The following is a 13,295-nucleotide window of genomic DNA, read 5'->3' as shown; positions in this document are numbered from 1 at the left end:
GGCCCAACTCTTTCTGGGATAAAGATACCCTGCCAAACTACTACAGCAGGGAAAATAAAAGCCTAATACAAACTAGCATCTCCTGAAAACTGCAAATCTTCTTTTGCTTTTAATGGAAAGCTTTGAGTTTATGTTATAAAAGTGGTGGTCAACCTTCTTAATATGGGGGGGGGGGGGTGCGGCGCCCACAAATAGAAAAAACTTAGGCCGCTTTCAGATGGGCGGAATCCGCCTGCTCAGTGGGGAATCTGTCCGCTGATCCCTGCTGAGCTGGCTAATGGCTTGTTTGTGTCTGCTCCGCTTATGCAGAGCGGGCACAGACACAGCCCGCTATGGTCTGTCCATTTACATCCCACTGTCATCCTATAGACCAGACAGATTGGGAAAGGATCGCCCATCCATGTGTTTTTAGCGGACAGGATCGGATGTCAACAGGCACATGTATGTCGACACTCATGGTTCCACAGAGGGAAATGGATGGTCCGATCTTGTCTTGTCCACCTAAAAAAAAAAAACTGACAGGCAGACCGATCAGTCCACATGTATGAAAGAGGCCCTAGTAAATGTAATGTTACAGAAAGTTGTCAAGACACTGCAGACATGCAACAGGAGATAGTGAAGGACTTTGAGCATGCTAGAGATAGTCAGGGACTAAAACATGCTGTAGGAGATGTTGGAGGCTGGAGATGTTTTTCAGAAGAAAGCCGCAAACTGGAGACATACTAGATTAGGCTAGAGATCACTGCTATTACAGCCTTTTCACAATTCAGCAAATTCCACATTTGTGTTCGGTACACCCCCGTTAAAAATGTAAAATAAGAGCAGAGGAAAAAGAGATGGACATCAAAAGTGTGAAAATAATAAACCAAGCCATTTAACTAATACAACCCAGTCTAGATTCATCTCACTTGCCTAAGACCCTAGTAAGTAAAATGCAAACTGCAGTCTGCAGTGACCAGGAGGGTGCGTTGGGCACCCAGGTGTTACATCGAATTAACATCCCTGGGACCATTATTTTTTACAGATTTAACATTTAAACACAAAGGCAATGTAGAATGTTTCATATGAAAGATACCACTGTATTTCTTAAGGACCTCTGCTTTCAAAAAACATATGGTTGGTGATAAAGGCTCGTCCATAAACTGTTAACATGCATGCTGGGAGAAGAAACTAGGTTGGCAGCAAAAGGGTTAAAAAGCCAAAGCCAAGCTTAAAGGCCTCTTTACACATGTGGACCAGTTGTCAGTTTTTCATCCATCCACTAACAGATGAAAAATGGACATCCATGCATCTCAAAGGAAAACCGGGTGTAAACTAATGATCATTTACATCCACATCCGTTTTTTTAAACCTATCAAAGCCCTATTTTTGTTCCTTTTAAAAATGGAACAGATGAAAACAGATGTAAACGGACTGTCTGTTTTTGCACTGGTACTGGACGAAAAAAATGAATGTACACTTCGTCCGTGACTGAACTGATGAAACAAACAGCCTGCGTGTGTGAATGGGGCCAAAGGCATTCTGTCACAAAGAATGTAAGTAGACTCAGAAAAAAGCACCAGGCAACCAAGTCAGGCAATTAATGTTTTTGAAAGGCCTCTTCATCTAGATTTTATTGTACCAATTCCCTTTAATAAGATTTACTACACCAATGTAGCCTTGAAGATATTACCTAAATATAGTGAACCAATAATCTATAGGCCCTTTAGCAGACTAATCACCCTGGAGAGTGTACGTTTAGGACCCATTCACACCTATTCATTTAAAACCTCACATTTTATTTGCACTTGCTTTTTATTGTGCCAAGCTGTGTTGCACAACATAAGGTAAATGCAATTGGCACTTGAATGAAAGAGGCCATTGGATGCCCATAAGCATTAAGGGGTGGCTAATTGTGCACATATGATTTGGCCACATCTAGAGCGCAATGCACAATGCAAATGCACATGTTCATCCTCTGCCACCCTGGCAAGTTTATGAAGAAAAGAAAGGGAGGAGGCAAGCAGTGCAGAAAGATGCCGCCAGCAACGTTTATCCCAGGGGAGTATTTTTCCTGTCTGAATCACCAATTTTCTTCCCAGAGCTGCTAAGTAGCTACCTCAGCAGAGCAGTTTTTGTAGCCTTTAAAAAAATCCCAGATCAGGCAATTATAATATTGTGATTATAGGCTGGCTAATGCAGTCCAGGAATGCTCTGGTTAGTCAAAGGAAGGGCATGGGTTTATAGCTCTGCAAAGTCTAGGCTCCACAAAGGAGCACTGGACATATGATAAAAATACAACTACATGCACTATTTGTTATCGGTTGTTGGCATAACCATCCTATGCTTTTATGATTATTAAACACACTAACATCAGGACTTGCAACAAGGGTTTTCTCATGCTAGTAGGGGATTTTAAAAAATCTCTCAAGTAGGGAATCTCCAGCTGTAGGAAACAGAATAGAAAATAACCCCACACTACCTTTATCCTGAACTTCTTTAGAAAAGCGCTCCCTCTCAATAGCAGATTCCCGTTCTATCCTTTCTATCTCCGCCAGAGCATCCAGTTCCACTTCGTCGTATGGCGTTATGTTTCCTGTTGGTTGAGTTTGTGACTGAGCCACGGGAGGTTGAGACGGTTTTGCAGACATGTTGGGCTGTAGGACGGGCACTTGTTGTACTTGCAGGAACTCAGTCTGCTCTTGAAAACAAGCAGCAGCATTCAAAGGGCGACTTATGTCCTGTGGAGTGACTGGAGTTTTTGATGGGTGCCCAGGGTACTGAACATTGAATGAGGGGTCACTTTCACTGACATTACTGTTCTCCATGCCAGGGAGCATGTCTCCTTGCTGGTCCATTTCATTAGATCTCACACGAGACAGTCTTAAAGTAAGCTTGGTGGAGTCTTTAGAAGGAGAGCTAATTATATCATACATAGCTGACTTTTCACTTGGCTCCTTCTCATCTTTACTCATCTTTAACTTTTTCTGTCTTTTCAACTTTCTGTCGGGTGAGTCCAGCAGTATGTCAGGAGGAGCGTCTCGTGGGGAGGCATAGGGAGGAGGCTGGGATTGAAGAATTAATGGCCGTGATCCTACAGAAAGGAGAACAGGTATAAGAAAATATTTTTTTTTTTCTTTGTGAAGGCTTAGGACACAGGCACATGGGTGTCAAAATGCAGTACAATCCTTCACTCTATGTGTTGTTGCTACAAGCAGGACAGTCTCCATTTAAAATTTTAGAACGGATCTAAAAACTTAAAGTATAACTAAAAGGCAAAACTATTTTCTTAGTTTTGGATAGAGGGGAGAGGGATAAGAACACTTGTCAGTTTTTTTTTGTTAGCTGTGCACCTGTTAAGGAGATTCACCCTTTCCATTTGTCCTGTTTAACGTTATAATTAAAAGTTAAAGCAAAAAAAAAAAATCCCACATTTTGGGTTATCCCTCAAAAAGTAATAGCAATGTTCCAATGGGGACACTAGTTCTGGTGACCCAAGGGTTCCCAAGGAATTCCAGAATTTACAGGGATTTCTTCTCACTTTCTGTTTGGCTATGGGACAGGAAGTGAAGGAAAATCTCCGCAATAGGACACAGATGGTGGGAAAAAAAAAATCTGACAGGGGTTATAACCCTCCCTTACTCTATCCAAATGGATATAAAAAAAAAAAAGTGTTGCCTATTGTTAAAGCCAACCTCTGGTCAGGTTATGAACATTCAAATAGTTAGAACTACATTTTGGTATCTTTAAAAACCCCAAACCTCTCTTGCTATTTTTCTGAAAGGGACAAACATTTATTAAAGTGCAATTTAATCGCATTTAATGCACTTAAGTAGATGCCTATATTTGCGTATGTCTTGTCCAATGAAAAGTGCTGTAGCTTTAACTTTCACTGTGTAGGACAATCCCTGATCAGGCAAAAGAGTGGGGGGGATGTCCTACTTGTTTACCAGACTGTGGAAATGTGTTGGTGTCAGGATTTCTTTATCTGAATGATCTTTAAATACTGCATAGCTCCTACATGAAAAACTATGCAAACTGTTTTTTTTTTTTTAAACAAGGATGTCCGTTCTTTGCATGTTTCCAGAGTAATGGATGTTGCTTAGGAACTTGAAAGGTTGGTGAAGTCCAACGGGGGGAACGCAGTAGCCCTACAAAGCAAGTGGGTGATCAATAGCCACCCAAATTGGAAATAACAGTTTGGGTAGTTTTGGTTCGCTAACCAAAAGTACCTTGTACAATTAAAATTGCCCTGCCGTATGCCTGTACATGGGGCATGCATTCATACTACTGACTGGGATTTCTTTTGTAGTCCTGATGAGTATTCTATGCTTGGCATGCCACAGCGCTCATTTATAAATCCTTGTTACAGCACTGTCAAAAGCCAAATAGAAGGATGTGTCATTGTGACACGCCTCTCATAAGAACCTACCCTTTTTATAAACAAAGAGGAGAAAGTTGAACACTGCTTTTCACATAAATAAAAATCTGTAGGTGCACCGAGAAAACAAAATGGAAAAAAAAAAAAAAAGGACAATAGTTACATATTTCCTGACAAGTCTGCTTTAAAAAGAACAGTAACAGTTTGCTTACAAAGCTCAATATTACTGCTCTTCTTCCCGTTGGCAAGATGTGAAACAGCGTTTAGACATAAGTGTTGGATGGGAGGCCTGTTTACTTATTTTGGGAACTTTAACCGCTTCCCATTCACTGTACATATATAGAGGTCTTCAGATGGGAACGGTGATATCAGGATCATGGCTGCAGCCATGGTCCTGGTATCATTCTTTTCAGCCGGTGATTCTCTACAAAATAAAAGTGATTTGTTCAGTTATACAGCCCCCATGTGCCATCTTTCCTAGCCATTCTTGTCCCTGCTAAAAGAAGAAGCGACAAGGATTTTGACACTTCTGGTTTCAGTTTGTTTACAAGGAGTTACTGGATTGTAAAGCAGTCGATTAGAGAGGATCTGTCTCAGCCCATGCTATCACAAGGGCTGTTGGTATTCCCCTGTGATACCAATAAAGTTAAAATTTTAAAGTGCCCCCTCCCCTTGTGCTGACACGCAAATGCACACATAGGCCCCACTTGCATATGTAAATGGTGACCACAACACACGTGAGGTATCACTGCGAACATTAGTGAGAGTAATAATTTTAGTACCAGACCTCCTGTATAACTCTAACTGGTAACCTGTAAAGGTTTTTAAAGTGCTGCCTATAGATAACTTAACGTGCTGTAGTTTGTCACCATTCCACGGACGTGCACAAATTTTAAAGCGTGACAGGTTAGATATTTATTTACTCGGCGTAAAACCACCTTTTTTATTTTACAAAAAAATTTGCATTATATTGTGTTTGTGTGCACTAAAACACATAAAAGTGCATTTTTTCCGAAAAATTTGTGTTTGATAAAACAAATATCACTTGACATTTATAAAAAAAAATTGCAACATCCACCACTTTATTCTCCAGGGACTTTGGTTTCAGAAAATATATATGGTTTGGGTTTCGAAGTAATTTTCTAGCAAAAAAAATTGCAGATTTCATGTGTGTGTGAAAAATGTCAGAATTGATCCCAAAGACAGGTGGTTAATATAGCCATTCTAAAAAAATTGAAAGGGCTTCATGAAATTATTTCTGCTACATAAATATAAAAAAATGTTTTAACACACACACAATACTCAATATTCTGCAAATTATTTTCAGATTACCCGATCAATTTGTTCAAGGTGAGCATTTAAGTTGGTTGGAAGAATTAGCTACGTTTTTTTTTTTTTTTTTGTTGGAAAACCGATACCCATTTATTATTTTAAAGGATAGAAAGCCTTATTTATCTTGAAAAAATAATTCCAATTCTTACAGAATATAAAGGTTTTTATTGGTTAGCCTGAAGCATCGCTTATAAGCAAAAATTGCTCTGGTGCTGATGGGGTTAAAGTCCACCAATATATTTTTGCCATAGAAGAGGGAACTGGAGCACAGCAGAAATAAGAAAGCCCACTCAAACACTGAACATGTGCATAACCATGCAGAGTATGCAATGACTGCAATCAAACCTAAGTAACCAAAGCCAAAATACCACAGTTCTAAACAACGGTTTGCTACCAGCGACGAGCTCAGACATGGTCCACAATTCCTGGTTCAAACTCACCTGCGGTATCCTGCCAGTAAGCTACCAATGCATACCACCAATCATTAAAGCGTTTGTAAACCCAACATTTCATATTCCTGATATGTGCCTGCTGTACCGTGTATTTTTATGAAAAAAGTATCCTGCTCTCTTTGTATTGCTTCCTTTGTGTAAAAATCCTGGTGCTTCTGCCAGTCCCTCTGCTTTCCTATTACAAACTGACCACATTAAGCAGGAGAACACACCATGGTCAGTTTTCTAGCTATGCTGGGAACTCACTCTGCTCCCCTCCAATGACCAGTCTTTTCCTGACACACCCACCCACGCAGAGACTTTCACTGGGAAGATCAGTGTACTGCCGCTTCTCCTCCTCCCCCAGCTCTTATGCAGCTGAGAACAAAGGAAACGTGATCACTTCTTTAAAAAAAGGGGGGTATTTATAAATTTTTTTTTTACATCTATACACAAATGTTTTACCTTTCATTTCCATTTTAAAATTAATGGATTGATAATCACTTTAAACCACAGCATTCCTCGCCCCTACACAATTACATGCCCCGGCACACATGTCCAGCTGCAGGCGGAAAATGCCTGCGCCGCTTCTAATTGGCGCGGTGCAGTGATAGCTTTCTGGCAGGATAGCTCAGGTGGGTTTGGACTAAGATCCAAACAGTACTGAGCTCACTCCTATTCCCTACCATGTAAATAAAAATTAATACTAAATATTGAACTAAGTAGAGCAAAATATATTTAGTAAAATAACATACCTTTTGGAGTCCCATCACTACCGGCAGGAGAACATACTGACTGTGGGGATCGTAGGGAAAAAGAGGCAGCATTTCTTATCGAAGAATCACTATCCTGTAATCACATAAAAACGTACTTGAGCAAAAATACATAGCTCACCCTAACATAAAAAAGTATTACAGATTTTTCTTTTTATATCTTGAATCAGCTTGGGCTACAGTAGACCCTAAACCTCATACTTCGTTTCATAAATGTATCTAGAAATCTGTATAGATTTTAACTCCAGGTTCTAATGAAACACAAAATAGAAAAAGTATTGAAGGAAGTGCAAAACCTCATACACATACATCAGAATCACAGCAACCAAGTGTTTAATTTTAGTAGGCAAATTGGAAATACTTCCGAGCTTTTTTTTTTGTTACTCATCATGAAGGTAATTAAAAATGGATTTTTGTAAGATCTTACCGTAAAATCCTTTTCTCTTAAGCTCATTGACAGACGTAGTCTTCTTGATTCTCAAGAGCTGGGTTATGTTGTCTCCGCAGGAGTAGGACTAGGCAGAAAGACAAAACGTTCTGGCTCCACCTTAGGGGCAGTCCCTGAGGGTATATCCTCCCTCTCTCTGCTACAGGGAATCAGTTCTGTTCTAAAGCAGTAACAGAGAATTTAACCCAACCCAACTCAATGATAGAGGGGCGGGTACTACGTCTGTCAATGAGCTTAAGAGAAAAGGATTTTACGGTAAGATCTTACAAAAATCCATTTTTCTCTATCGCTCATTGACAGACGTAGTCTTCTTGATTCTCAAGAGCTGGGACATCCAGAAGCAGTGCCACAAATGAGGGGTGGGATTGACAAAAATCAAAATCCAATCTAGAAGGCCCAACCGGTGCCAAACTAGAAGTTTTAAAGGCTCATTATAAACAAAGAATGAGACTCAAAAGAAAAATTTCCAACGGAAAAAACCCTCGAGGTAGACCACTGGTCTCCTCAAATGGCGGCCTGCAAAACCTTGCGGCCAAACACGGCATCAGATGATGCCATTACATCAACTTTATAATGTTTTGTAAAGGTATGCACCGACGACCAGGTAGCCGCCTTGCACACCTGGACCACTGACGCCTGATGGCGAAAGGCCCATGACGCACTAAGCGCCCGAGTGGAGTGCGCCTTAACAGGGAACGGGGGCTCCCGACCCTTAATAGAATAAGCCTGTACCACCGGCTGTCTGATCCATTTGGAAATGGTCGCGGCAGATGCAGGCAACCCCTTTTTGGGTCCATCCGGGATCACAAAAAGTGAATCCGTCTTGCGAAACGAGTATCGTTTTTAAGTATACCCTGATCGCCCGGACCACATCCAAGGAGTGTAAAGCAAACTCCCGAGGATGACTGGGCTTAGGACACAGGGAAGGTAATACAATTTCTTCATTCAGATGAAATTCTGAAACCACTTTTGGTAGGAAGGATGGATTCGGACGAAGAACCACCTTATCTCTATGAACCACCAGATATGGGGAACGACAAGATAAAGCGGCCAGTTCTGACACCCTGCGTGCAGAAGTGATAGCCACCAAGAAGGCCACCTTCTGGGACAACGTAGGTAGAGGAATCTCCCTAATATCTTCAAAGGGAGGTTTCTGAAGAACCGACAATACTAAATTAAGATCCCAGGGTGGTACTCCTGACTAGACAGAAAAAAACTGATTCCCTGTAGCAGAGAGAGGGAGGATATACCCTCAGGGACTGCCCCTAAGGTGGAGCCAGAACGTTTTGTCTTTCTGCCTAGTCCTACTCCTGCGGAGACAACATAACCCAGCTCTTGAGAATCAAGACGACTACGTCTGTCAATGAGCGATAGAGAAAACCCCATTCCTAGTTCTACCCCCCGCTGACGTCAAACACCTGTGAGGAGGGAGCAAGGTCGTGGCTTACCGGCGCGGTGTGTCTATGGACACACACCCCTCGATGTGGCACCTGGCTTGCTACAGGAGACACCCAAAAGAGCCAAGGGTACTCCTAGAAGAGAACTCAAGCAACGTTTCTATGCAATATTGTTGCAGGTAAGCATTACCCTATTTTTTTTCTTAATTTAAAGCTCAACTTTGAGCAGGGAGTTGCCCAGGAAAGAAGAGAAAGCCTTATACTGACCCCAACCTCCGCTTCACTGGCAAACAGCACTCCTCCATGATCAAGCGGTGAAATGTTCCTGGCATCCCCACATCCAGAGCAGGTCTATGGGGCTTGATGACATAAGGAACAGTCCACCGCTCAGGATCACTAGAAGGTGGGGGTGCAGGAGCAGCAGGGACCAGCCTTGTGCGGAGAGGATTGGAGGATCAGGGAAAGTATATGCCCTTCATCTTTCCCCTAGACAAAAAAAAGTTTTAGCAACACTTTTGTCACAAGAGTGGAAGGCAGTTCAAGTCTACACTGGGATCTAACAAATGGTCTGTAAAGCTGACATTTTTTTTTTTAAATGCTGCAAGACACACACAAACCTTTCACAGTAACAAATATGGCATACAAGAAACAAACCCTCTCTCACGAACTAAAAATAACAAAGGTTTTCTATACATACATGCTATGTACCAATTCATGATATAGAACTCACATGCTTTAAAATAAAGATAGAGGCTGTTGAAAGCTTAGGCTCAGTTCATATCTAGGCTTTTTTGGACGATTTTCTGCTCTAAAAAGGCCCAACAAGACAAATCCCATTCATTTCAATGGCCCCTGTTCAAATCTGAGCGTTCTGACGTCTTTAACACCCATCGCTCAAAAAAGCACATGAGCTTTTTTGGCAAATTACAGGCATTTATATTTTTTTTTCATTGGTCAGATTAACCTAAAAAGGCCTGCACAAAAATGCTGCAAACACGCCTGTAAAATGCCTGCAAAAAAAGCAACGCCTAGATGTAAACGTAACCTAAATTTTAATAGTAACTTTTGTCGCATAAAACCATACCTCACTGCCCAGCCTATGTACCATCTGCAGATAGTCCTCACTGGTGCTGTGCCTGGAGTTATCTGCGTGGTGGTTTGCAGAGTTGCCTGCTAACTGACCAGAGACTTTGTTTTCATGTAGGTTTCTCAGCCCTCCCGCCACGATCGGACTGGACACAGAAGCTGCAAAAAGGAAAACATTTTAAGTATCAGAAAGTCACAAAATGTTTGTCTTTACACATGTAACCAAAATACAACTGAACTGAAAGCACGCCCCTTACATACCTTGCTGCATTTGCTGATGTTGTGTGTAGCTTCCAGGATGGGCATATGGCATATAGCCTGCAGGACTTTGGGGAGCATAAGGGCTAGGAACAGGGCTGTTTTGCTGGCCAATAAACCGATTTGTTGAACTGGTCTGAGGTGGTACAAATCGACTGCAAGGGAACCAAAAAAAAAAAAGATTAGGTATATGCAGAAACCCAAACATCTATTTAGGCATCTTCACTGATCTTCACATTATGGAAATGAAGTGGAGAACCCATATGTACAGTATACATATATATAGTACAGTTTTTATTTTCAATGTGCAGAATACAAGTGTTTATGAATCCTAGTTACAAAAAAAAAAAGTACAGAAACAATCTATTGAAATATAGAAACGATATAGCGGTAATTCAGACTTCTGAATTACAGCTATACATTTTCATCCACAACCTGGAAAAACCCACACTCCATATTTATTGGTATATTAAACCGATCCCACAGATGAGAAGAATATCTAACTGGAATGTAGCCAGATTTAAAAGGATTTAAACTTAAAATGTGTTTTAAAGAATATGTTACCCCAACATTTTATATTCCCAATATGGGTCTGCTGTACCATGTACTTGTATGAAAATGTATCCTGTTCTCTTTGTATAGCTTGCTTTGTGTGAAATCCCTGGTGTTCCTGCCAGTCACTCTGCTTTCATATTAAAAACTGATCACACTAAGCAGAACACTATACAGTGGTCAGTTCTACGAGCAGCAAAGAGTGATCTGGAAACTGCGAGGGATCAGTACTCATCCAAAGAGGGGGGTCAAAGTACCCCAGGATACATTTTAAGGGAACACTTATGGGTTCCCTTGAGGTCGGTTACAATTACTAAATAGGAATCTTGGAGCAGACCTATACTGCAAAGAACATTGAGTGTGATGTGTTTTATACATAATAAATACGTGTGTGAGCCTGTGAGAGGGAGAGACACAGAAGTGACTGTTTTGTATAATCTCTCTCAGATTTACTTTAACTTGCCAATACACATAATAGGACAGTGGGCCAATAAGAGAATACAATGTCTACGGGTACCAGAAGACAAAGCTAAATGGTTAGGTCATTGGCAGGGCAGACTAACGGGTTGTAAAACTTTAGATTAGTGTAGGGGAGTAAAAAGTCTGACTTTCATATGGCAAAAAAAAACAAACTTTGTGTATATATATATATATATATATATATATATACACATATATATATATATATACACATATATATATATATATATATATACACATATATATATATATATATATATATATATATACATATATATATACATATATATATATACATATATATATATATATATATATATATATATATATATATATATACACACACACACACACAGCAGACTGCATTTCGTCCTGCTTTAAACATGATAAATGATATGCCTATGGCATAAAGGAATTATCCTGAGACAGAACCGGACTCCAAGATCATAGCATGTATAATGCTCATAAGCACCCAAGTCAATACATACACACCACAGAAATTCAAAGCTATGTTTTACCTGGAAGGGCTATGAGAGATAGTGGTTGGTTGATAATTAGTAGATGCTGGACTGCCATGCATGGAATTCTGAGGAAGCTTATACTGAGGCATCATCATCCCTAAGGAGAAAACAGATCACCACCATTAGCCTAAACAAGACCTAAACAGAAAAAGATTAAAAAAAAAAAAAAACCACACGTTAAAACTCAACCCCAGAAGGGGAAAAAAAGCTTCATTATCTTTTTAATACTGTAGAGAGGAAAAGGCTTAGCAGCTGTGCATGGCAACCAATTAGCTTCTGTCTTCGTGTTGTTCAATTAAAAGTGACTGTAAAAAGTCTAACTTTTACATAACCTGCTCTATGCAATAGTTTTGCATAGGGTGGCCCCGACCCACCTCTTTTTGGGTCCCCTGCAAGCACGGTCTTGTTCTCCTCTTCTGTCTGCCCTCCCAACAAGCTGCTTGCTAGGGGGCAGATGTGCTGGCTCAATTCCTGAGCCGGGCTGGATTAAAATCAAGCTCAGGTAAGTATTTGGGATTGGTTGCTATGCACAGCTGCTCCAGCTTTCAACTTCTTCAGTTTAATAATTTTCTCTTCAGAGTCTCTGTCAGTTTTATGGTCATCTGTGCCACTATTGAGGAAATTTCCCCTCGCTTCTTGTCAGGACAGTAAGACATGGAAAGTCTTTGCAACCTGGACACAGACAATAGCAGTGAGTAAGGGGTATATCTTCTAACAATAGGGGTTGGTGTGTGATTGCTGTAGTCTAAAGCTCAGGACCACAGTAATAGGATGCTCATATGATGTACAGAACCGGCACAGTTGGTTCATTACATTTGACAACCACATACATTCAAAAAGGTTGCGTAAGGTGGCCAATAGCTTGTGGACATTTAGGGGCCAATAGCTTGTGGACATTTGATGATCTCATATCATCTCATCTTTATGAGCTTATTGGACATCCCATTCCCAAATTATGGGCATTAAAAGAGTCAAACGTTAACCAATGTAACTATGAATATAGTCATGCCTAGAATTATTCTTTAAAGTGGTTGTAAACCTCCGACATGAAACAGCATATCCCGCTATAGTGTGTACTTGTCTCATTTCAGAGCACTAAGTGCCATTTCTGTCTGCCACTTCGTTCCTCTATCAGCATGAATCACTGACAAGATTTTCTGACACCAAGAGAAAAATGGTGACACGGGAGAGATCTCCAGTTGATTGGCAGCGTCAGCTCTGTTCCTGTGTGAAGAGGGGTGTGTCTCTTCCCTCCAATCAGCTATCGGAGCTCTCCTCACTGGCCTCTGCAGAGTGCAATTTAAAATCTCCATCCCCTTTTTCCTGACAGCTCAGAGAAGCTTTCTAAATTCCGGAATTTGAACAGCTATAGAGAACAGATCACTGCAGATAAACAGGAACAACTTATGCAGGATGATTTGTTTCACCTCTGTTTATCACCTGAGTCAAGTCACTTCACTGGGAAAATTGAAGGGTTTACAAACACTTTAAAGGGTTTGTTCACCTTTACAAAAAAACTGCAGCTTTGGCTAAAGTTGAAAAATGCCCTTGCTGTAGGCCATTTACACACCTCTGAATCCTGACTGAAGAACTCCCAAAGACCACATCATCCAATCTTGCCATGTTGCTAGAACATTGCTATAAGACTCAGCTGTTC

At 40.7% G+C, this 13,295-nt stretch overlaps 1 protein-coding gene across 1 annotated transcript in view; it reads right to left on the bottom strand.

The window, feature by feature from the left end:
* The window catches only part of NIPBL (NIPBL cohesin loading factor), a 287,177-nt gene that overhangs the window by 178,395 nt on the left and 95,487 nt on the right, over window positions 1–13,295 (bottom strand). Inside the window, exons 5-9 of the mRNA XM_082258716.1 lie at window positions 11,636–11,735; window positions 10,089–10,240; window positions 9,826–9,986; window positions 6,879–6,972; window positions 2,462–3,073 (exon numbers count right to left, since the gene is read on the bottom strand). Of these exons, the coding sequence (XP_082114842.1) occupies window positions 2,462–3,073; window positions 6,879–6,972; window positions 9,826–9,986; window positions 10,089–10,240; window positions 11,636–11,735 (1,119 nt within the window). The remainder of the gene's footprint in view (window positions 1–2,461; window positions 3,074–6,878; window positions 6,973–9,825; window positions 9,987–10,088; window positions 10,241–11,635; window positions 11,736–13,295) is intronic.

Source organism: Pelophylax lessonae, assembly GCF_965119305.1.
Source record: "Pelophylax lessonae genome assembly, chromosome: 1".
NCBI classification, from domain to species: domain Eukaryota; kingdom Metazoa; phylum Chordata; class Amphibia; order Anura; family Ranidae; genus Pelophylax; species Pelophylax lessonae.
This window is presented reverse-complemented; position numbering and strand designations above follow the sequence as displayed.